A 22,562-nucleotide genomic window follows, 5' to 3' on the forward strand; every position below is an offset into this window, starting at 1 on the left:
TAAGCTCACCAAATATTTCCTACTTCATTCTTTTTTCCTTCATCTTCCTAAACTTTTGTTAGCCTATTCTGATTTTGGATCCTTTAGGAGTAATTTCTGTAAGGCAGTAAAAATGACAGGTAATTATTTTGTTCCTGTAAGAGGAAAGATCCTCTGCAGGTTTTTCAGCCCTGCAGTTTTGAAATACCATCTCTAGAGTCTTGTTCTTGGGGGAGTCTAGAGAACAGTAATTTCTCCTGTGTTTTTGGATAAAGAATATGGCAGCAAGGATTTGGAGCATCTCCAGAAGCAGGGAACATTAGCCGTGGTCAGCTTTACACAGCTCTTGTGCTGTCTTGCTCAGAAACACCATAGGACTGTGGCACTATCAGGACACGGCTGAGTGACATGGAAACGAGCACGCCCGCTCACAGCTAGTCGGTGATGGGTGGCAGTTCAGCAGGCAGCCCGAGCATTAAAGGATGTGCGCCTGATCGTGCAGCCAAACAGCACAGGTTATAAATGCAGGCCAGTGGATTAAGACAAACCTGATGCTGGGTGTGGCTGGAAGCACGGCAAGCCAGCGGAACCCAGCCCTGCTTTGTAACGCCACGGAAAGGGATCCGTGGAGGGTGCAAGGTCGGGTGCGTAGGAGCGATTGCGAAAGCAGAGGTCGAAGCGCTCCTTGGGGCCGCCTCCCGCGGCCGCGCTGCAGGCCGGCGCGGCTGGGTACGGGCGCCCCGAGCAGAAACGACCCCGATACGTGTGCGTCGCCTCAGACCAACGACGTGTTTTAAGCACACGACGGCCGCGGCAGGGCTTCCACGAGCACCTGGCGACCACGGGAACGAAATCCCTCAGGCGCTGGCGATCGCTCAGCGGCACGTGGCTCCCCGGGAGCCTGCGCCTCCACGGCCGGCCGTTACCGGGGCCCAGCAGGACCCGCGCACCCGGCAGGGCCTGGCCCGGCGCTACCGGCCTGGGGCCCGGCTGCGGCCCGGGGACACCGGCCTGGGGCCGGGCCAGGCCCTGCCAGGTGCGCGGGTCCTGCTGGGCCCCGGGGGCCCGGCCGGGGCGGGGCGGGTTGGGGCGCCCCGGTGGAGGCGAGGCCGGGCCGGAGCCGGGTCCGGCGCCCGGAGTGGGGGAGCGGGGCCGGGGGGCGGCGCAGGCGGGGGCGGCGCAGGGCGGGCCGGACCCGGACCCTCCCCCCCGGGGCCTGTGAGGGGGAGGAGAGGCGGCGCCTGTTCAGCCCCTCTGCACGTTGCATCAGCCCATTGGCCAGGCCTCGTGTGACGCCAGGGACGACGGCCAATGGGGAGCTGCCACACGGCAGATCCGGCTGGGGGAGGGACTTCCGGCCGTGCGGGCCCCCGGCGCCTGTTCAGCCCCGCCGCCGCCGAGGAGGGAGCGCCCGCCATGTCCGCGCCCCGGCCCCGGCCGCTGCCCGCCGCGCTGCTCCCGCTGCTCCTCCTCGCCCTGGCGGTGCGGCCCGCGCGCGCCTCCGACGTGGTGGAGCTCAGCGATGCCGACTTCGAGAGCGGCCTGGCCGAGCGCCCGGGGCTGGTGCTCGTGGAGTTCTTCGCGCCCTGGTGAGGGCGGGGGCCCGGAGCGGGCCGGCGGGGCGGGGGGGCCGGGGCCGGTCCGCGCGGCGCTCTGACCCCTCCGTCCTCCCAGGTGCGGGCACTGTAAGCGGCTGGCGCCCGAGTACGAGTCGGCAGCGACGAGGCTGAAGGGGGTCGTTCCCCTCGTGAAGGTGAGCACGGGGGGGCACGGGGCCGCCCGGCGCCGCTGCCGTGGGGCGGCTTGCGAGTAGACTTCGGTCAAGTGGAAGTTTTCCCCTAGCAACCGCTGCGATGAGCGCATCCGGTCTCCTCGTGGCTCTTTAGAGCTTCGAGCGGCTTCGTCCCTTTGAAGACCTGGGCGGCAGGGAATGATCTGGAAGCTGGATCCTGCAGGGGCTGCTGCCCGTTCGCTGGGTGCGCAGAGCACAGCGAGGGTGTGTACCAGTGTCTGAAAGAGGGCTCGCCCAGACTGGGGGTGAAGGAGCCTCTCTTGAATGCATAGTTTAGTCTAGGTATTAGTGTAGTGCTGCACTCATTGCATTGTCCTTGACTTCATAAAGTAAGGGTTGGTGTGAACAAGCTTTCTTTTCTGCCAGAAAACTTGTACAATTTTCTGAGGACAGGGTCTCCACTTTTCTCCATGGGAAGTGCCCTGGATTTTGGTGCTGTAGTCTCTGATTGAGGTCAGCCTGTCTGTTTCAACCACTGCAGGAAGTTTGGGATTGATAAGGTCCTGAGAACAGTTGATTTCTGTAAAGCCTTTCATTAACTGTAAGCAGTCTAGCCTTTTTACTGTTTTTCTTGCGTTGTCTGGTCACACAGACAGCTGTTGAATTTTTCCAGTATTTTCTCAAAGATTTTTCTGGCCCTATTACTACCTCTGTCCTACCTCCTTTCCCAGTAGTGCTGCTATTGATGGTTCAGTAATGCATGCAGTGTAGCAGATCCATCTTGGACCACCTGGTTGGATGCATTAGGCCTGGCTTTTGATCTTCTGCATGTGGCCCTCAGATGCTTCTCAGATCCTTTTGCTTTATGCGAAAGTAATCCAGCCCTGCTTAAAGATACTTACTAACTTTCAAGGCCTTTAGATTTCATCTTTACATTTTGTGGTAACGTGGAGATATAGGCAAGTGGCAAAGCTGTTGTCTTCTGTGTGTACACAGAGTTAAGACACTGAGTAGCAATATTTCTTTTCCTTTAGGTTGACTGCACAGCAAACTCCAACACCTGTAACAAGTATGGAGTCAGTGGCTATCCCACTCTGAAGATTTTTCGAGACGGTGAAGAGGCAGGAACCTATGATGGGCCCAGGACAGCAGGTAGAAACTTGTCAGTCTTTGTACATCTAGCAATAGTGCTGGAAGAAGGTCCATATTTTATAAGTTGTTTGTAACCTTAAATGTATCGAGGGATGCAAGGAAGGATATCCTTCTCCCCTTACCTCCCCCAGCTCTTGGTGTTGGGAGAATCCTGGATGCTTACTGTCCCTTAAAAGGCACCTTTAAAGGTGAAAGGCTCCATGTTATCTTTGAGCCATAGCATCCTTAATGGGCAGTATCCAGAAAATGCTTGAGGGGGGACCTCATATACATGACTTCTTGGTACGTATACCTTGCTAATCTCTGAATTGCACAAATTAGAGTATTCTATGTCTCTTCTTGATCAGATCTCTTGGAAAAACACGACTTTTCACAGTACAGCCTTCTGTAACACTTTGGTAACAAACCAGTGGCTCTTGATATGAGAATGTTAAAGTTCTGGGTTTTTTGTTTTGTAATTGCTGTCTTCTGAAAAGCTCTCCCTTTTAGATCACTTCCTATGTGAAGCTGATGCTAGCACTACTTGAATTTGTATTATATTTATTTCGTGGGAGAAGAGTATGGACTCTGAAGAAACAGCTTTTGTTTTTGGAAGCTTGAAAAAGTCTTGTGGAACTTTGTATTGATCCCCTTAATATAACTATGTACCTTTTTGTTAAGATGGGATAGTCAGTCACCTCAAGAAACAGGCGGGACCTGCTTCAGTGGCTCTCAGTTCTATGGCTGACTTCGAGAAGTTCATCGGTGATAAAGATGCTTCTGTAGTGGGTGAGTACAGTGGCTCGCTGCAGTGCTTAAGGTACTGGGCACTTAGCTCTGGAAGATCTCGTGGGGATATGCAGTGAAAGGACAAGAGACAGTATCACAAGCTGTGACAAGGGGAATTGGAGCTGGATGTGAGCAAAAAGTTATTCGTAGTAAGAATGACAAAGTGCTGGCACACATGCCCAGAGGGGTTTTGAAACCTTCAGTCTAGGAGGTCTTAAACTCAATTGGACAAAGCTCTGAGCAACCTGATCTTACTTTGAAGCTGGTCCTGACTTGAGCAGGAGGTTGGAATTGACCTGTGTGGATTCCTTCCAACCTGCTTTTTTTTTTCTTTTTTTTCTGTGGTTCTTTGACTGTCTTTCAGACTTCCTGTCACCATAGCGTCCTTTATAAAGTTCGTTGCTGTTTTGGCTGACTGACAACAGATAGCTTCAAATTTCTAAAGTATACTAGGGTGGTACCTCAAGGTGTTAGGCTGTCAACATCGTATGATTTGATCATGGTTTACCATTGGTAACAGCATCTTTCCTTTGTGTGAATTAGATGCAGTCATGGACATACAGCTGCATAGGTATTGATCAGCATCCCTACACTTGCTACGTCTCATTGGCTGTTGTTGTTACTAGTAGTGTCGCACTTGGTTGCCAATGGGAATCTCTGTGCTCAGAAGATAACTGCTTCCCATGCTGGGTGGGTGGATGTCAGCATGGATTGCTGAGCTAGGAAACCCTTGAGTAGCTTTCTGCTGGTGAAAGGGAGGGAATACAAGCATTAAAAATGGGAGAGAACATGTTGAAAGAAGAGGGCTTGGGCATGCATTTGAGGACTTAATTTAGAAGGGAAGTTCCTGTGCATTACAAAGACAAATGGTATGAACTGCACAGTAACTGCTGCTGAGTCAGTTTGGGGTCACCATCTGTCTTTCTGCTGCAGGCTTCTTTGGAGATGCATCTGGTGATGCTTATTCAGAATTCATGAAAGCTGCCAACAACCTAAGAGATAACTATCGCTTTGCACACACCAGTGAGGAAGAATTGGTGCAGAAATATGAGGAAGATGGAGAGTAAGTTGCTTAATATAAACATTCCTCACTATTGAGACATTTGGAACAAATTTGTGGATTTCACTTAGACTTATTACCTGGGTTTACCTTCTAAACATAGCTTAAGCTATTCCCCAGCTACTGGTAGTCTTTCTCTCTCCCTTTGGAATTAAGGTAGAAAATCAAATGAAGCTACTACTCCTTAAAAATTGCTGTTGTGGCCTTTAAAATTCCCTGACTACCTCTGGCTCAGTCAGTGTTCTTTGTCCTGGCTGTTTCTAGATGGTGGAACTGCATGGGAAAAATGTCCTCCGTCTGGTACAAGCTATTCCAGGCTTTGGAGGGTTAATACCAGGTGGGAAATACCTGAACAGAGGTGTTTTGCTTCCCCGTTGCTCTTTATGTTGTGTATGGTGTGCGTATGTGTGTGTGTTGTTGTTTTTTATTCTGTTTTCAACTGTTGAAGGCCACAGCCTATCTGAATAATGGAACAGGGCCTGCTGGGTAGATATAGAACAGTAGTCCTGCCTGGAAACTGGACAACCTCACTGAATCCATGAACAGTGAATTGGGGCAGACACTAGAGACTGAGTTCTTATTTCCTCTAGCTGCCACTCCTTGGAAATTCAGGGATACCTTAATTTGTGGTATCTGTTTCCCCTCAGGGGTATAGTCTTATTCCGTCCTCCACGCCTGACAAACAAGTTCGAGGACAGCTCTGTGAAATACCCAGAAGACAAAATCACCAGTGGAAAAATCAAGAAGTTCATCCAGGAGAACGTGTGAGTGATGCCTCACTGGACATGTGATAGTGGCCTGAGTTGGATTAAGCCCTGTCAGAACTTGTTCTCTGTGACTGGCATTACTGCCACTTCCTGCTTAATCAATGTCCAAAAGATATGTTTTGCAAGCACCATCTCCCTTGGGGACTGCTTTGTTTCTGGTAACCCTGGCATGGCTGTTGGCACTTACTCTATGTTCTACCAGCCACACTTCTGTTTAAAATATAGTAAACTTCCTGAGAGGTATGTTAGCTTTGTCAGGTCTAAATATACTAATTGGTGATGTGGCTAGAGATGCAGATTTAACTTACCATAGTGGTACGTGAATGAACAAAATGTTTCTAGTTTGGATCTCGCTGGTTACTGACATGTAAAGTTCTCCTTTGGGTAGGAAACGGGACTGTGCTGTATCAAGCCTGTTCCTGGGAGGTGATGGGTTCTGTGCAGTGACGTAGAAGCTGCTAACATCCATTTCATTGATAGCTTTGGCATCTGTCCACACATGACTGAAGACAACAAAGACTTGATCCAGGGGAAGGACCTGTTGGTGGCATACTACGATGTGGACTATGAGAAGAATGCAAAGGGTTCCAACTACTGGCGCAACAGGTAAAGAAGCAGATAAGCAACCCCCAGCTCCACCCCTTTCTCGTGTGTTCCCTGCATTAGTGTTCTGTAGTTCAGTTTTACATGTAAACAAAATGAGGAACCTTATTCTCTTCTCCTGGGAAACTTTCAGCTGAGTTTCTAATATGAGCTATGGGGGTGGCTGCTCTCTGCACAGCCTGAAGTATAGAGTATGTTTATCCTTTGAAACCTCACTTGTTTAGAGTTTTGTATCTCTAGTCATAGGATCAAGACCTTGAACAGAAACTTCCTTACTGAGATGGTGTGAGATCCTATCCTTTGTATTCCCTGGTAGCTGAGGCGCTAGTGATCAGGCCAATGGGGTGGAGAATTAATGTACACAGCACTTGCACAGGCTGCATTCAGAGCAGAAGCAAGCTTACTCTTCTGCTTCTCAGCAGCATTTCTATAGGACTTTCCTCTGCAGAACACACAACTTCTCACCAAGGAGTTCCTTATTCAGTGTCTGCTTCAGTTTGAAAGGTGTTATATCACGCAGAAGATGTTCTGTTCAGTATTCATGGGAATTACGGCTTCTTTTTCCCTCCCCAGAGTTATGATGGTTGCAAAGAAGTTCTTGGATGCGGGCCACCAGCTGTCTTTTGCTGTTGCTAGTCGGAAAACCTTTGGCCATGAGCTTTCAGAGTTTGGTCTAGACAGCAGCACGGGTGAGGCTCCTGTTGTTGCCATCAGAACAGCCAAAGGAGAGAAATACGTCATGCAGGAGGAATTTTCGTAAGTTGTTGAACTTAGCAGTGCTGCTTCTCACTTGATAGGCTTTGGTCCGTGACAAACTCATACTTTATTAGCCTGAAAGAAACTGTAAAGCTGGATGTTCCTGTAGGAAAAAATGACTGCTGGGTTAAAATGTCTCCTAGCTGTAAGGTGTGCTTTACTGCTCTGTACATAATTTGCGGTCTCTTCTATTGTTAATGCAAAGGTAGAGAATTGAATTCAAGATATATTTAAGTGTCTCTTTAGAAAATAAGATGCATTAAAGGATACAAGTGGGAAAAGCTGCACCTTTCTTTGGGGTGTGTGGGGGGAATTTAAGGGGGCTGAAAGGCCTAAAACTTAGAATGGGGTGTGTATCTAGCTTGCTGTCAAGACCCTGACTGTGCCTGTTGCACTTGTCCCAGGGTCTTCTAAGCACCTGGACTGGTGCTTTCAGATGCAGGCGGCATCTGTTCTGTGGGTGGAAGGAGCTTAAATCAGCCTTGAAAATTATCCTCTCTCATCCTGTATGTGTCATGATGGCTGTAAAATGTCACTTTGCTTTCAGCCGTGATGGAAAGGCTTTGGAGAGATTCTTGCAAGATTACTTTGATGGAAACCTGAAGAAATACCTGAAATCAGAGCCTATCCCTGAAAGCAATGATGGACCTGTGAAGGTGAGTGCTCCTGTATCTAAGGTAGCAGCAGCACCTACCAGTGGATGAAGGACACTCTACAGCTGCAGCTTCTAGTCATATGGCGGTATCCCATACTGAGTGCTCTGTTGTGGTGTCTTGAGGAAACCTGTGCTGTGGTGCACAGGAGGAGAACTCATTCCCTTGTCCTGCAGGTGTCTGAGCCAAGGGGGAAATGCAGCCTGCAGTTCTGATTTCAGATGTTCTCTCGGTGTAGTAACTGCTGCTTGGGCCTGCTACTGCTGTGCCCTAGAAGTAACACAGAGGCCTGCTGCATTGACTTGTGCTCCCTCATGGCATGGCTTTCGAGCTGGTCATGACTTCATGCATAATTTCTAGAAAGTGTTCATCACTCTTGCGAGGGAGGTAAAAATTTTACCTTTTATCCAGGCTGGTCAGTTTTGTGCTGAATGAAAATATTTCATGTCATGGCTTTGTAAGGACCTGATAAGGGAGTGGAAGTCGCTGCTTGTTTATGTGTGAATGAAGATGCCCTCAGCCAGTCTAGCAAAAAAAAAAAGACCTTCCCCCTCCTTCCCTAAACCTCACTTTTATGTAGTGTCTGCATCCTATGACAGGTTTTTATCTGTAAGTAGAATGTGTTATAGCTTGGTGAAGGGCTGTGTGTCTAGTCACTTTGACCCTTGTTATGTAAATGCAGTTTGAATATTACTGTTTGCTGTAGGAGGGCCAAGATTTCTTGTGCAGAATGTATGGACCATGTCATGTTATGGCCCCTTGCTGTTGACTTACAAAACACTAACTTGTATGATCAAATACTATCAGGTGGTGGTCGCCGAGAACTTTGATGAAATTGTTAATGCGGAAGACAAAGATGTCCTGATAGAATTTTATGCACCCTGGTGTGGCCACTGCAAGAATCTGGAGCCCAAATACAAAGAACTGGGGGAGAAGGTAGGTCCAGGACTCCTGCAAAGGCAAGCTAGAATCCTGCAGCACTAAACAATCCTGTGGGTTCTGTCTATCTAGCCTATAATATCAGGCAGCATAACTGTGCCTTTCTATGCACTTTGAGGTTTGGCAGCACCTGGGTGTCTCCTGTGAATGCAGAAGCGCATTAGCAGGATCTGGAGCATGGTAACAAACTCATTGGTAGGTTTAGGCTGCTCCCTTAGCTGTGGGGTGTAAATATTCCCTGATTGAGTAACTGGTCTCGAGTGGCAAAATTCCCTTTCAGGTTTTTTCCCTCTGTATAATTATAGTCTCCTGTTCAGTCCAGGATAACACTACCTTGCAAATTCCAACTCGATGGACAAATGGAATAGCTTCTTTTGAAGCACGGTCATGTAACTACCACTTAATGCTTCCCTCTGCTCTTACAAGTTTATGCAAAACATCTGCTGAGGATGGTTCATACTGGCATACCTTGCTATCGTCAGCCCAGCGCATTGTTACCATCCCTGCTAGCCTGGAACAAGTGCCTGATAGCATTATATCAGGATTTGATAGTGACATAAATTTCTTCACATGCCTGACCTGTATTTCTCTCTCAGGCTGTCAGGCATCCTTCCTACTTGAGCACTGTTTCTCCTCACAGTTCACTTTCTAAAAGATTGGAAAAAAGCAGTTGCTCTGGGCTCAGTGTTTTCCAGGCTAATACCAGACTAACGCAGCAGGTACCATTAGATGATGTGTGCTGCATACACCTGACTGAGGGAGGACTCTGTACCCTGGGCCCCTGTTTACACAGAAAACAACTGCTCAGAAGAAAGCTGCTTGCCTTTCTGTATTTAGTGTGTGCTGTCCTTTGACGTAGCTGTTTTAGAAAGTGCTGCTAGATCAATACCTAGTGTAACTACCTTGGATTGGTTGCTAATATGCTCTTTCCACCAACAGCTCAGCAAAGACCCCAACATTGTCATTGCCAAAATGGATGCTACAGCCAATGATGTGCCTTCTCCATATGAAGTTAGAGGGTAGGTGTTACTGTTGGTATACTGCTGTGTTACTGGACGGGTCCAGGCTTCTGTCCCTGACCAGCAGCCGCTACAGGAGAGCTGAGAGTCTCCCAGACTTTTGGCATGCTATTACTGGATGTTAAAGTGTGAAGAAATTGAGTCAGACAAGTGACTTTCATCTGCCTTGCTTATATGGGATTCTAGTGTCCTGGCCTTGTCTAAAGGCCTGTCTTGCTGACAGCTTCCTCTGCTTTTGAATCTGCTGTGATTCTGTTCTTGGCAGTGTAAAAATGACATTGGGCTCACTTTTCTGAAAACAGTTAAGCTGGCAAACCTGGACCTAGTTGAGCTCAGCCAACCTTGCAAACAGGGCCAGGCTTCCAGAGGCCCCACCTGTGCTGGCTGAGGGTTGGTGTGCCAGAGCTGCTTACGCTTGTTTACCGTGTTATACCAGAGGGAGTGTAGGGTGCAAGTCCTCTTGGTGAGAGCTGGCATGATTTTTTTCTGAAAGGGCAGAGCCCCAAAAAAACTGAACACATCAGGAACTGAGATGTCTCTTCTCTCTCCCCAGTTTCCCCACCATCTACTTTGCTCCAGCTGGCAGCAAACAGAGTCCAAAGAAGTATGAGGTGAGTATCTGGCTGTTCTTGGAGCTTGGGGATTTATGAAGAGATTAGGCAGAATCCCGGTGTCCAAACAATGCTGAGTCTCTCTGGAGCTGCCGATTGCACTGTAGCCCTGTTGCCCTGGGAACACACCTGGTGGTACCTGCTGGGAATGTTCTGCTGCAGACCCAAGGGGGAAGAGCTCTGCTTCCAGTTGCTTTGGTCTTCTGCCTGGCACCTGAACTCCCTCTCTAGCGAAGAAGTCCACAGGGACTACAAGCACTGTCTTATCTCTTTGTGCTTCCTGCAGGGTGGCAGAGAAGTGAGTGACTTCATTAGCTACTTGAAGCGGGAGGCAACCAATACCCCTGTGCTGCAGGAGGAAGATAAAACCAAGAAATCCAAGAAGAAGGCAAAGGAGGATTTGTAAAGTACCCACTCACCATCTTGTCAGGATGAGCTCTGTGTGAATTGGGGGAGCACTGGGCAGCCTGGGGTTGAATCTGGGTTGTGGAAAGCCAGTGACCAATGCCATGTGGGCTGAAGGGACCCAGCTGCTGTATCTAGTTCTGTTTAATTCCCTGCTGTCTCTTAGCTGCACTGTTGTGGGGCTCCCCAGACTGGTTTGTTTTGTGGTTTGGGAGGGGGTGGGGGGCAGGGTTATTTTCTAATTTTTTTTGTACATTTGGAGAAGTGAAACAATAAAATGACCCCCTTAAACCCAAGTTTCTCTGTCCTGTGGAGACCTCTCAAAGCCAGGATACTGCTGTGTGTAGGCAAAAACTTCCTACTGAGACTTCTAAAGGTTCATTTAACTAGATTCAGTTTTCTAGATCATAAGCTCAGCCTACAGTCTCTTTCCCCTTTTGCTCGGTTAATGAGAGTCATTCAGAGTGCAGAGGCAGCAAGTGTCTCAGTGTGCTCTGCTTCAGGTGTTACAGTAACACAGGCTTGGGGCACAAGGAGTCTGTCCACAAATGCTGCTATTGTCTGCGCTCTGCCTGACAAGGTAGTAATGCTGCTTCAGCAAGCTCGGAGGTACGTAGTACTTAGTGTGACTGTTCGATCTAGACAAATGCAGGTATACAGAGCAGTCTAGTAGTAGGGCTTGCTCAGCAGCATAGAGACAGCAATAAATCAGCTTTTAAGCTGGTGTAAAAGTAGTCAAATGTTTGAGAAGCACTAGTAACTACATATTCTACCAAAACACAGGTATGACCAGTGCTGAATGAGGTTTTTTTGCAGCCAGCGGACTTCTCTGGCAAAGATCCTTGTCTGTGACTCTTGTGTGTGGTTAGGGGCAGTTAAAGCTGTTAATTATAAAGCCATTATTTCTCTTGAAGTAGTGGTGGTAGTGGAAAACCACCCAGTAGTGGTGGCTTTCTTCTGGAGGGAGAAGAACATGATCCTATGCTGCAGTCAGATTGTGTAGGCTGTGAGTGAGTGACCATCTCGGGCAGTCCTTCCTTGTTTTGGGACCAGATTGTGCTGGTAGGAAAGGTCAGGACTGATACTGCGGGTGAGCTGAGATGAGCTGTTGCCCTGGATCAGTGTGTGTTAAGCTGCATTTGAGTTGAGTGAGGGACTGGTGGACTCCTAACACACAGCAGTGTGTTGTGCAGCAGTAACCATGGTAAGAGCTAGTGCTTGCTTTCTCTGTGGATTCCTCCCCCATACTTCCAAAGGGCTGCGTACCAGTTATTTATTGCTGCTCGAATTCTCTGGGTACAGCAGATCACACAACACTTGGAACATGATGCTCTGTCTGCAGCAGCTATGCAGAATCAGTTCTGAAGTACAAGAATTTCTTCCCTAGCTACATCTTTCTGTACTCATGCTTCTGGTTGACAGCTTTCTGTGTCACAAAGCAAATGTTAAGGTACTGGGTGGCAGGGAAAGATGACATTGAGTGATCCTAGAGCAAAATCTGTCAGCCTAACACGTGAGGAACTCGGGATCCCTGCAGCAGGCTGCTGACCTGATGCAAGGAACAGGGAAGCACAGCAGGACCCTATTTTTGACTACTGATAACTAACTTGTATAAAACGGGAGTACTGTTTCCTTAATGGGGAAGCTACCAGCCTGGGCCAGGTAAGGGAAGCTTTTCTCTAATCCTTGCCTTGTTCCAAAGTCTGACTCTTCAGAACGGATGGTAGCTGGGCACTGAGCATGACACAAGTTTTTCAAAGGTATGACTGAGAGCCACTCCTGATGAGCATCAGTGTCCATTCCTAGGCCAGCAGGGGTGAAACAGCCACAGGATTGGTGGGTGTTACCGTTTCTGGTAACGGGGCTAAGGAGGATGTGAGAGGTGGTGTGCTGTGGCCAGGAGAGCAAGAGCCAAGTGCGAGTGCCTGCCCAGATGCCCATTACCGCATGCAGCAGCTAAACTGAAGCTAATGCGTTTTCATGTGAGAAGAAACAAAATTCTAAGGAAGATTTTATTCAGAGATATCTCAGCAGGACATGTCATCAAACCTACTTCACGTGATTGACAAGGGCCTTGCTTTGGCCTCCCCTGCGCTGAGAGCAAAACTGCTTTGGAGGTCTGCAGTGGAAGCTGCCTCTGCTTAACGCTGCTTCCTGTCTCAGCCCCACCAGAAGGCAGTCACCACCCAAAGAGCTAAGTGACACAGACCTCAGCAAAAGGGCCTTTGAGCACCTGGCACAGCCCTTCCTCTGTCCCAGGCAGAATGGCCGGGTAGCCAAGGCCGCAGTCCTTTTCTACAGGGAGTAGCAAACCAGCTTGAACAGGTCACCCAGAGCAGCATGCAGTTGAAACAACTTGCTTCTGCTAGCAGCCAGGCAGCTGTCCTGGGCTGCAGCCACATATGGGCTGCTGGGCACTAAGGGAAGCACTGACAATATCGTGGCATTGCTCAATCTAACCCTTCACCCAATGCACTTTCTCTGATGTGTGCTGCTTCAACCCTTTCTACGCTCCAGTGCGGGCACAGGTCCTAAGAAGTTGGGGGGGAGGGGGAAAAGACTTCTGCAGCAGCTTGCTTAGGTGCTCCAGCTTCCTTCAAACTGTAGGATCAGTTTTTTGATGTGAGACAGCTTCTGGTGGAGGTATTCACAGCGATGTTTCTCCTGCTGGTAGCTGGGATAAGTCTGGGGTGGGGGGAGAAGTACAGGTCAGCTTCGGGAGGGAACTAAGTCCCTGCTCTGCATCCAGCCTTACCTTCTTGAAGTGGCTGTATTCATGCAAAATTGTAGCTTCAAGTGCCTGAAACCCAAGAGAAGCAGATGAGCAGAATTGGAGGAGAGCTGTACTGCCCCTGCCCCAGGTCTCCCGCGCTTGCCTTGCGTTCCTCTGTTCCTCGCTTCAGAGTCTTCATTTTGGCTCCCAGTTGAATGAATTTCTGACTCACGTTACCAATACGAGTGTGCAGGTAGCGGTACTCTGTGTAGTCTGCAGTAAATGCTGTCTCGTAGGCTCTGCACTGTTCCACTGAGCAGATGGTGTGGTATTTTCTGCCACAACCAGGAGAAAGGGTTTGTTCTTCCTGTGTCTATGAGACCTCTGCAACAGCAACGAGCCCTTGCTCCTGGCAGGGCAGGGGGCTGGCAGTGCTATGCAGTATGTGGCAAAGAACAGGCAGTGCTGTGACCCTGCTACCTGCCCCACGGAGTCTGGGGCCTGGCTTGCAGCCCTTCCTGCTGCTGACGCTGCCGTTAGGCAGGCAGCTTGGTCTCGGTCTGTGAAACGCTGTGGGGCTGATTTTAAATTACTCTAAGCAAGGGAGCCCTGGTGCAGTGAATGTCCAAGCTTCACTTACCGCAAGTAATCTGGTCTCTCTGCTGAGGATGAGCTGCTAGCCTGCGACCTGGCGTCTAGCAAGGAGCAGAAGATCACAAGCATTAGAACTCCCCTAGACCATCTCTCCATCTCTGCCTCAGCCGTAATCTGTCCTGCTCCTGCGCGACCTGCAAGCCCAGTTTGCAGTCATGCAGCTCTGGCAGACAGAGAGCCCTGTGTCCCACGGGGGAGTTCGCAGAGGCCTTCTGAGGAGGCCGGGGGGGTCCCACCCCAGGGCAGCCCTGGGCTCTCTGTGGACAGGGTGCAGGGGCTGCGCTTCAGCCTCAGCTGCTCAGGCCCCTGAAGAGCTCTGCACAGCCAGCAGCGCAGCTAAAGGGGAGGCAGCCCCGGGCCATAAGGCTGGGCAATTAACCCAGGGTTGCACCTTTCTGGTCCTTGCCTTGGCCTCCAGCGCCAAAACCTTTCTGCTTGCCTGAAGTCCTGTTCTGGGCCACCCGCCTCCCTCCTAAGACACCCTGGGATCCGGCTAGCTTCTGCTCTGTGGGCAGGCTGTGCCCACGTGCCCCGGGGCTCTGCCTGTGGCCGTTCCGCCTAGACAGCTGCTCACCTCCAGGTGCAGGGAGGTGCTGCTCCAGGTGCAGGTCTCCTTCCTCCCAGTCATCCTCTGCCTCCTCTGTGCTCACCTCCCTCTCTGCGCTTTGCAGCTCACCAGCCTGGCTGCCCGGGGGCAGAGGCCCAGCTTGCTGCTGGCCCTGTGCTCCCAGCTGCTTCGTGCTGGTTGCCTGCAGGCAGCCCCCGTGCCACTCCTGCAAGCCAGGGGCAGACTCCAGGGCCCGGGACCTCTTGCTGCCTCTTGGATCCGAGAAATTCAGCAGTGCCAGGCGTTTCTGAAATACAAATCAGCTCTGCCTCAGGACCTGTCCTGGACCCCTGCCCCAAGCCTCAGCGCTGGAGGGGCCCCCAGCGGCTTTGGTCTGCTCAGCCCAGGGCTGCTGCATTCCTTGCTCCACATCAGTCACCAGACGTGCCCTGTTGTCTGGGTTGTGTTGGTGGGTGAAGGAACCGACAGCAAGGGCAACCCCACGCACACCCCTCCGCTGGCTCCTCTGCGTTCCTCAAACAGGGGCTGCACCTGGGAACTGGAGCAGCTCCACACCCAGCTGTGATCTCCTGCTGCCCACCGCACAGGGCGGCCTGGGCACCAGGCAGGAGCAGAGTCCAGAGCCCTGGAGCTGCTGAGCTTCAGTGGGAGGCACTGGGCTTCCCCGGGGAGGAGGTGCAGGGAGGAAGCAGCCTGATGCCTTCAGGAAGCAGCCGTGCTGAACCAGGCCCGCTCTCCCCGCACCCACACCTGGGGGCTTTCTGCTGTCTGCACCTACAAGGACTTACCACCCCCAGATGGTTTCTCCTGGCACCCTGAGGGGAGCAGCCATCCGCAGACTGCTGCAGAGGCACCAGGAAGGACCGGGCCGAGGCTCCATCGCGCTGGTTCCTGCCGCATGAGAGAGAGAGACGTGACCAGAGGCCAAGACTAGGGAAAGAGTCTTTGAACACCCGGTGCCAGGGCAGTGGGGAGATGGTTCCAGTCCTGCCCAAAGGGCGCTCAGCACCTGGGAGTAAATGCAGCCTGCCACTGGCTGGACCCCGGTGCTGAGCAGGCACATCCAGCCCCCCGCTCCCCTCACTGCTGCGTGCCCAGGTGCCCCAGCTCCACCTGCGCTGCAGCAGGGCAACCTGCTTCCGCTCCTGGGCCGTGTACCCGGGCCAGTCCTCCCGCACCCAGCTCGCCAGTCCCTCCTTTAGGCGGTAGCAGCACTCGGCGGGATCCAGCTCCGCGACCTGCGCGGGGGGAGCAGCGGGGTCACAGCGAGGGCTGCAGGACCCGGGCGCAGGAGAGCGCTCGGCACCGGCCCCCGCTCACCTCCTCCAGGGCAGCCAGCAGCCAGCCCCAGTCGGGGCTGCCCACCTGCATCCCCTGCAGCCGCTGCACAAGCTCGTGCTTGCGGTGGGGCCGCAGGGCCAGGAGCTGAACCAGGCTCTGAACGGAAGCCCCAGGGCTGGTTGCTGTGGGCCTGTGCTTCTTGCCCTCCGGGACATGGCCAACAGAGCCCTTCCCCAGCAGGCAGGTCTCACCTGCCCTCTTCAGAGCTGTGATGCCTTTGCCTGCACCTGCATGGGAACAGAAGTGTCAGTATCTGGGGAGAACCACAGCAGCAGTCTGCTTTCCTCCCCCACAGCCCCTTCCTCCCGGCATGCAGCCCCCCACCCTGCGCTCCCAGTCTCCTGCAGCCGCCCCTCCGTGGCTGGGGGGACAACGGCGCTTTGCCAGCTCTCCCAGTGCGGCCGGTGTCTCCCGCTAACCAGTATGGTCTGCTCCCCCCACGCGTGCGGAGCTGCCACCCCGGCCACGGCGAGCGGCTGTGCCCACATCCCAGGGCTGGCGGCACTGCTGGCATCAGGGCCCCTGCGGGCATCAAACCCCGGTGATGTCTGCCAGCACGCTGGCGTGGGTCCTCAGCGTGACACGTCCCAGCACTGCCCCGGCCGGGAGGGAGCAGGTAGCTCAGCACCCAGCGTCACTCAGGCCGGTGCCACCCGCAGCACCCCACTGACCCAAGCTGAGCTCAACGGCTGCCCGGCTCCAGGACTCCTCGGGCTGGGACACGCGCTCCTGCAGCACTGGGTAGGTGTTCTCAAAGGCGCAGACGGTGATTTTCTCCCGGATGCTGCCCACGCTGTCCAGCCGGCTCTGCCCTAGCCTGGGAGCAGACAACACCTCCCGCCAGCCAAGCCCAGCCCTGCTCCCCTTGGCCGCGGGGGTGCCTACAGGGGCCCCCTGCAAGGCGGACAGCCCAAGCTAGCGAGAGAGGAGGGAGTTTGTCCCCAAACCGTCTCCAAAGGCCCTATCTGCAGGGCTGCCGCTGCCTTCAAATGTGCTCCGGCACACGGGGTGCCCCTACGGCGGCTGTGGGCCGCTTGCACTGCTCTGAGCTCGCTGGGCCGCCTGGCCGGGTCCCCTGGGGACAGGAGGGGACCCCCCGGGACCCAAGCAGAGATCGGACCAGGCAGCTCGGGCAGCACCCAGCAGCCGTTCGCGCCTGCAGCACCCTCAGCATGAGCAGGGCTGGGGCTGGGCGGTGCCATGGGCCTGGCCGCGCCGAGCCTGGTGGCAGCCAGGGAGGGCAGGGAAGGGGCTGCTCCCGGCGGGGCACGGACAGAGCAGGCCTGCAGCTGCTCTCCGCGACCCTCGGTGCCCGACGCGTCCGTGGCGGTGGGCTCACCTGGGCACGGCCAGCCGCGCGCACTCGAAGCTGGCCTGTGGCTCGTCCCTGCTGTAGCGCGAGAGGAAGAAAGCGAAGAGCCGTGGGGGCTCCCCGGGGCCGCCCGGCACCGTCAGGCACTGCCAGCGGGGACGGGCCGTCAGGACGTCCGCCCCGTCGGGCGGCGGGGAATAGCACCCGGCGCCTCCCCCTCCGCGGGGATCGGCGGCTCCCGGCGCCGGGAGCGTGGCCGGGTGCTGGCCCTGCTCACGCCCGGGTGCCCGGTCCGCCCGCGGTGGCCCCGGTCCCTGCCCCACTCGCCCCACGGCTGCCTCGGCCCCTCCGGCCCCTCCCACCGCCCCGCTCCCCGTGGCTGCCGCGGGGTCGCGATCGCCCCGGCCCCGCCGCCGCCGGCCCCACTCACCCCCTGGCTGCCCTGGAAGGCGATCGCGGGCCCCGGCGCCCCCTGCAACAACAGCCCGGGTGAGCCCCGCCTGCGCCCGGCTCCCCGCCGCCCCCGGCCGCCCCGGTCCCACCTGCCGCCGCTCGCAGCCCCGCAGCGCCCGCGCCGCCGCCTCCGAGAGCCGCACGTGCAGCAGGCTGAGCCGCGGGCCCCGCGCGCACCCCCGGTACCGGAGCCGCCCGCGCAGCTCCGTCCGCGCCCGCCGCATGGCTCCGAGTGCGCGGCGCCGGGGCGGCACCGAGGCGACACCGGGGCGGGGCGGCACCGGGGCGGGGCGGCACCGGGGCGGTACTGGGGCGACACCGGGGCGGGGCGACACCGGGGCTGGGTGACACCGGGGCGACACCGGGGCGGGGCGGCACCGGGGCGACACCGGGGCGGGGTGGCATCGGGGCTGGGCGACACCGGGGCGGTACCGGGGCGGCACCGGGGCGGGGCGGCATCGGGGCTGGATGACACCGGGGCTGGGCGACACCGGGGCGGCACCGGGGCGGCACCGGGGCAGAGCGGCATCGGGGCTGGATGACACCGGGGCGGCACCGGGGCGGCACCGGGGCAGGGCGGCATAGGGGCTGGATGACACCGGGGCGACACCGGGGCGGGGTGGCATCGGGGCTGGATGATACCGGGGCGGCACCGGGGCGGGGCGGCACCGGGGCGACACCGGGGCGACGCGGCACCGGGGCTGGATGACACCGGGGCGGCACCGGGGCGGGGTGCGGAGGCGCGGTGCCGCGTGCGCGGGGCGGCGGGGCCCGGGGACCCCCCGCGGCAGCCCTCGGGCTGAGCCGGCTATTTTTGCCGCCGGCCGCAAAGCCCCTGCCGTCACCGCTAATCCCCTTAGCGGCTTCCCGGCCCCAGGTCGCGGGCGCCCGGGATGCGCGCGGCGGCGGCCCCGGCCCGGGGCGGGCTGCGGGCTGCGGGCGCGGCGCCGCCGAGCCCCGGGGGGCGAGGGGGAGGCGGCTCGGGGCCCGCCCGGGCCGGGGTCCGCGCGTAGCGCCGGGCCGGCGGCGGGCATGGACGCGGCGGCGCCCGGCGCGCAGCCCGGCGGCTCCCCGGCGGGGGCGGCGGGGGCCGGGGGGCGGCGGCGGGCGGGCGGCGGGGGCAGGGCGGTGCGGTTCCGCATGCCCCCCACCGCCATCGCCGAGCCGTCGGCCCGCGAGGAGGAGCCGCTCTTCTACCGGCGGCTGGAGGAGCTCGTGGCCCCGGGCCCCGGCGGCTTCGGGCCGCTCTTCGCGGCCGACGGCTGGAGCGACCTGACCGGTGAGTGCCCTGGCCCGGCGGCGGGGGCGGCGGGGGCGGCGGGGGCGGCTCTCACGGGCGCCCGTGCCTCCCGCAGGGGACCGGCTGCTGCGGAAGCGCGTGGTGCGGGACGGCCGGGGCGGGCCGCGGCCGCGGCCGGGCCAGGAGGTGTCGGTGAAGGCGCTGGGCGCGCTGGAGGACGGCGGCCTGGCGGAGCGGGACCCGCGGCTCACCTTCGTGCCGGGCCACGGCGACGCGGTGCAGGTCCGGCGGCGCGGCCGGGGGGGGCCGGGGGGGGCCGGGGGGGCCCGGGAGCCGCCGCCCCCGACCGTGCGCCGCCGCCCGCAGGCCCTGGAGCTGGGCGTGCCCACCATGCAGCTGGGAGAGGTCTGCCTCCTCCTCGCCGCCCCCCGCTACGGCTACGGCCGCCCGGGCAGGTAGGGCGCGGCGGGGCGGCGGCGGGGCGGCGGCGGGGCGGGGCGGGGCGGGGCGGGGCGGCAGCGGCGCTGTGCCCGCAGGGAGCCCGACGTCCCGCCCGAGGCGCCGCTGCTTTTCGAGGTGACGCTGCTGGAGGTGCGCGACGGCCCCGACCCGCGGCGGCTGCCCCCCGCCGCCCGCCTCCGCCTGGGCGCGCAGAAGCGGGAGCGCGGCAACTTCCACTTCGCGCGGGGCGACTTCGCGGCGGCGCTGCGCTCCTACCGCCTGGCCCTGCGCGCCCTCGACGGCCCCGGCGCCGGTGAGGCCCGGGCGGCTTCGCGGGGGGGGACGGGGATCCGGGGAGGGGGTTGGGGGGGGACCGGGGGGACGGGTCCGGGGACGGCGCGGCCGGTGCCGCCGATCCCGGTGCCGCCGATCCCGGCGCCACTGATGCCGGTGCTACCGATCCCGGTGCTGCTGATCCCGGTGCCGCCGATCCCGGCGCCGCTGATGCCGGTGCTACCGATCCCGGTGCCGCTGATCCCGGTGCCGCTCATGCCGGTGCCGCTCATGCCGGTGCCGCCGATTCCGGTGCCGCCGATCCGGTGTCGCTGATCCCGGTACTGCCGATCCCGGTGCCGCTGATCCCGGCGCCGCCCGGCCCCCAGCGCCGCCCGGGCCGCAGGAGGAAGAGGAGCTGCGGGAGCAGCGCGTCAAGTGTCTGAACAACTGCGCGGCCGCGGAGCTGAAGCTGCAGCGGCCCGGGGAGGCGCTGGCCTGCTGCGAGGCCGCGCTCCGCCTCAGCCCCGACGACGGCAGGGCGCTGCTCCGGCAGGGCAAGGTGGGCCGGGGCCGGCGGCGGGGGTCCCGCCCCGCTGCCGCCCGCTACCGCCCGCTCCTCCGCCCGCAGCTGCTGGCGGAGCAGGGCCGGGACGAGGAGGCGGCGCTGGCGCTGAGGAGAGCCCTGCGCCTGGAGCCGGCCAGCAAGGTGCGCGGGCGGCCGCGCTGCCCCGGGACCGCGGAGCCCGCCGGAGCCTGGCCGCAGCGGCTCTCCCGTCCCGCAGGCCGTGCACGCCGAGCTCTCCCGGCTGGCGAAGCGCCGGGCCGGGCGGCTGCCGCCCCCGGCCGCCGAGGAGCCGCGCGAGGACCCGCCGCGGCCGCGGAGCCCCGGGTGCGTGGGGAGGGGGCGGCGGGGCGGCGGGGTCGCGCCGTCGGGGCGGGGTCCCGCGGGGGGGCCGGGCGGGGCCGAGCTCACGGCTGTCTCTCTCCGCAGACCCTCGGCAGCGCCCGCGGCGGAAGGACCGGCCTGAGCGGCCCCGCGGCCCCGGGGGGCGCCGCGGGTGGACGGAGGCTGCGGGGCCGCCGGTGCCCCAGGCCACAGCGGGCACCGGGCGCCGAGCCGACGAGAGGGGAACGCGCCCCATTGCCCACAACGTGCCCCCGCACTGCACCCCCGCACCGCCCTGCACTGCACCACCCTGCACTGCACCCCCGCACTGCACCCCCGTACCGCCCTGCACTGCACCCCCACACAGCACCACGCTGCACTGCACCACCCTGCACTGCACCCCCGCACAGCACCACCCTGCACTGCAGCCCTACACTGCTGCCCTGCACTGTCCCGCACTGCATACTCGCACTGCACTCCTACACTGCTGCTCTGCATCGCACTGCCTTCCCGCACTGCTCCCCTGCACCACCCCACACTGCACCCAGCCCCGCTCTGCACCCTGCCCGTGCACCCTGCCCTACCCCCACCCTGCACCCCGCACTGCACCCCGCCCCCGCACTGCACCCCGCACTGCACCCTGCCCCGCCCCCGCACTGCACCCCGCCCCCGCACTGCACGCCCCGCCCCCGCACTGCACGCCCCGCCCCCGCGCGCCGGGGCCGGGAGGGGCGGGGTCTGCCTGGCTCCGCCCCCGGGGGGCCGGGGCGCGGCTCCGCCGCCCTTACGCCTGCGCGGCAGCTTCCGGCACTATCGTCCCCGTCGGCACGATGGCGGCCGTAGCCTGCGGCCAATCAGGCGGGCCCGGCGGCGCGGCGGGCCAATGGGGGGGCGGCCGGGGGCGGGCGCGGCGCGGCGATTGGCTGCTGCGCGCTTATAGGGCGAGGCGGGGCGCGCGGCGGGGGCAGTGCAGGACGTGGCGGCGGAGCGGCGGGAGGCAGCGGCGCCATGACCCGTGAGTGCGGCCGGGCCCGGCGGCGCCGGGGGCGGGAGGGCCGGGCCGGGCGGGCGGGCTGAGGCGGCCGTGCCGTTGCAGGCGGGAACCAGCGCGAACTGGCCCGGCAGAAGAACCTGAAGAAGCAGAGCGACTCGGGCAAGGGCAAGCGGCGGGACGACGGGCTCTCGGCCGCCGCGCGCAAGCAGAGGTGAGCGCCCGCCCTCCCCCGGCCCGGCCCGGCCCGGGCGCCGCCGCCGCCCTGACGCGCTCTCCCCCCGCAGGGACTCGGAGATCATGCAGCAGAAGCAGAAGAAGGCCGACGAGAAGAAGGAGGGCACCAAGTAGCCCGGGGCTGCGGCCGGGGCCGGGGCCGGGCCGCCCGCCGGCAGGATGCCCCGCGCCGCCCCGGGGCCGGCCCGCGCCGACGGGGCCCGCGGCAGCGCCCCGCGGCGCCGCCTCCTATTAAAGTAGCTTGTGGAGCCCTGCAGGCCCGGCCTGGTGCTGCGCGTCGGGAGCGCCCGCCCCGCCGGGCACCGCGGCCCATCCCGGCGGGCGTCGTGTCGTGACCCGACGGGCATCATGTCGTGTCGTGACCCGGCGGGTGTCGTGTCGTGACCCTGCGGGTGTCGTGACCCGGCGGCCGTCCCGGGGCAGCGGGGCCTGGAGGAGAGGCGCCGTGGCGGGGTGCAGCCTGCGAGGCCTCTGCGGGCATCGCCCCGGCGCGCGGTGGGCTCCTCGGGGCAGTGGGACCTTAGCGGTGCGGTGGGGTGTCACGGGCAGGAGACGGCTGGGGAAGCAAGGGGTGAATGCCCTGGGCAGTGGGGAGCTGGAGAAGGATGGGAGCGTGCTGGAAATGCAGGAGAACAGAAGCAGGAGAAGGGTCTTTGGGATGGGAAGAGTGGCGGTGAGGGGACCAGGAGGAAGAATTGCGGGGCAGGTCAGACGAAGGCAGTGTGGGGCCCGAGAGCGGGAGCAGTGGTGGCTGGGCTCGGGCACGGATGCTGGCCCGCTTCTGCAGCAGCTGGGGATGGACAGGGCCCGGGACAAGGCTGTGCTGACAGGCAGCAGGCAGGGAGCGAATGCTGGAGGCAGGAGCTCTTGGGCTACCGAGGACTGCAGACAGCTGTGCTTGACTTGATGCTGGGCAGAGGTGTCAGCCTGTGTTTTCAGAGGGAAGACCTTGGCTGGGGCACTGGGGGACGTGAAACAAAACACAGGGGATGGTGATGGGCCATGC

The 22,562-nt window shown here is 59.1% G+C and overlaps 3 protein-coding genes across 3 annotated transcripts; 2 read left to right on the forward strand and 1 right to left on the reverse strand.

Annotated features, from left to right (window-relative positions):
• Positions 1–1,265: 1,265 nt before the first annotated feature.
• Positions 1,266–10,740, forward strand: PDIA3 (protein disulfide isomerase family A member 3). Its single transcript, XM_026121227.2, has 13 exons — positions 1,266–1,568; positions 1,654–1,732; positions 2,746–2,863; positions 3,524–3,631; positions 4,565–4,694; positions 5,339–5,455; positions 5,939–6,064; positions 6,635–6,817; positions 7,365–7,473; positions 8,278–8,406; positions 9,349–9,428; positions 9,982–10,039; positions 10,326–10,740. Exons 1-13 carry the CDS (start codon positions 1,291–1,293, stop codon positions 10,443–10,445), a joined length of 1,635 nt encoding a protein of 544 aa, XP_025977012.2. The 5' UTR covers positions 1,266–1,290; the 3' UTR covers positions 10,446–10,740.
• A 1,702-nt stretch (positions 10,741–12,442) lies between these two features.
• Positions 12,443–17,709, reverse strand: ELL3 (elongation factor for RNA polymerase II 3). Its single transcript, XM_064517718.1, has 12 exons — positions 17,575–17,709; positions 17,463–17,504; positions 17,060–17,178; positions 16,392–16,537; positions 15,700–15,947; positions 15,493–15,617; positions 15,168–15,270; positions 14,386–14,665; positions 13,798–13,852; positions 13,321–13,492; positions 13,200–13,244; positions 12,443–13,129 (listed from the first exon to the last, which is right to left on the reverse strand). The coding sequence occupies exons 1-12, from the start codon at positions 17,707–17,709 to the stop codon at positions 13,022–13,024; spliced, it is 1,578 nt and encodes a 525-aa protein (XP_064373788.1). The 3' UTR covers positions 12,443–13,021.
• A 3,487-nt stretch (positions 17,710–21,196) lies between these two features.
• On the forward strand, positions 21,197–21,812 carry SERF2 (small EDRK-rich factor 2). Its single transcript, XM_064517711.1, is given in 3 exon segments — positions 21,197–21,343; positions 21,425–21,559; positions 21,607–21,812. Coding segments are annotated over 3 exon segments (327 nt in total). The 5' UTR covers positions 21,197–21,336; the 3' UTR covers positions 21,792–21,812.
• The last annotated feature ends 750 nt before the right edge of the window (positions 21,813–22,562 follow it).

Source organism: Dromaius novaehollandiae, chromosome 10, assembly GCF_036370855.1.
Source record: "Dromaius novaehollandiae isolate bDroNov1 chromosome 10, bDroNov1.hap1, whole genome shotgun sequence".
Taxonomy (NCBI): Eukaryota; Metazoa; Chordata; class Aves; order Casuariiformes; family Dromaiidae; genus Dromaius; species Dromaius novaehollandiae.

Excerpts from the sequence above, each read along its gene's own strand:
- PDIA3 (XM_026121227.2), top strand. The coding sequence starts at position 1,291 with ATGGGGAGCTGCCACACGGCAGATCCGGCTGGGGGAGGGACTTCCGGC. Across the intron at positions 6,818-7,364 it reads GTCATGCAGGAGGAATTTTC|CCGTGATGGAAAGGCTTTGG; the intron begins GTAAGTTGTTGA and ends CTTTGCTTTCAG. Across the intron at positions 10,040-10,325 it reads AGAGTCCAAAGAAGTATGAG|GGTGGCAGAGAAGTGAGTGA; the intron begins GTGAGTATCTGG and ends TGCTTCCTGCAG.
- ELL3 (XM_064517718.1), bottom strand. The coding sequence starts at position 17,709 with ATGCGGCGGGCGCGGACGGAGCTGCGCGGGCGGCTCCGGTACCGGGGG. Across the intron at positions 13,245-13,320 it reads GAGGAACAGAGGAACGCAAG|GCACTTGAAGCTACAATTTT; the intron begins GCAAGCGCGGGA and ends CTTGGGTTTCAG. Across the intron at positions 13,130-13,199 it reads AATACAGCCACTTCAAGAAG|ACTTATCCCAGCTACCAGCA; the intron begins GTAAGGCTGGAT and ends CCCCCACCCCAG.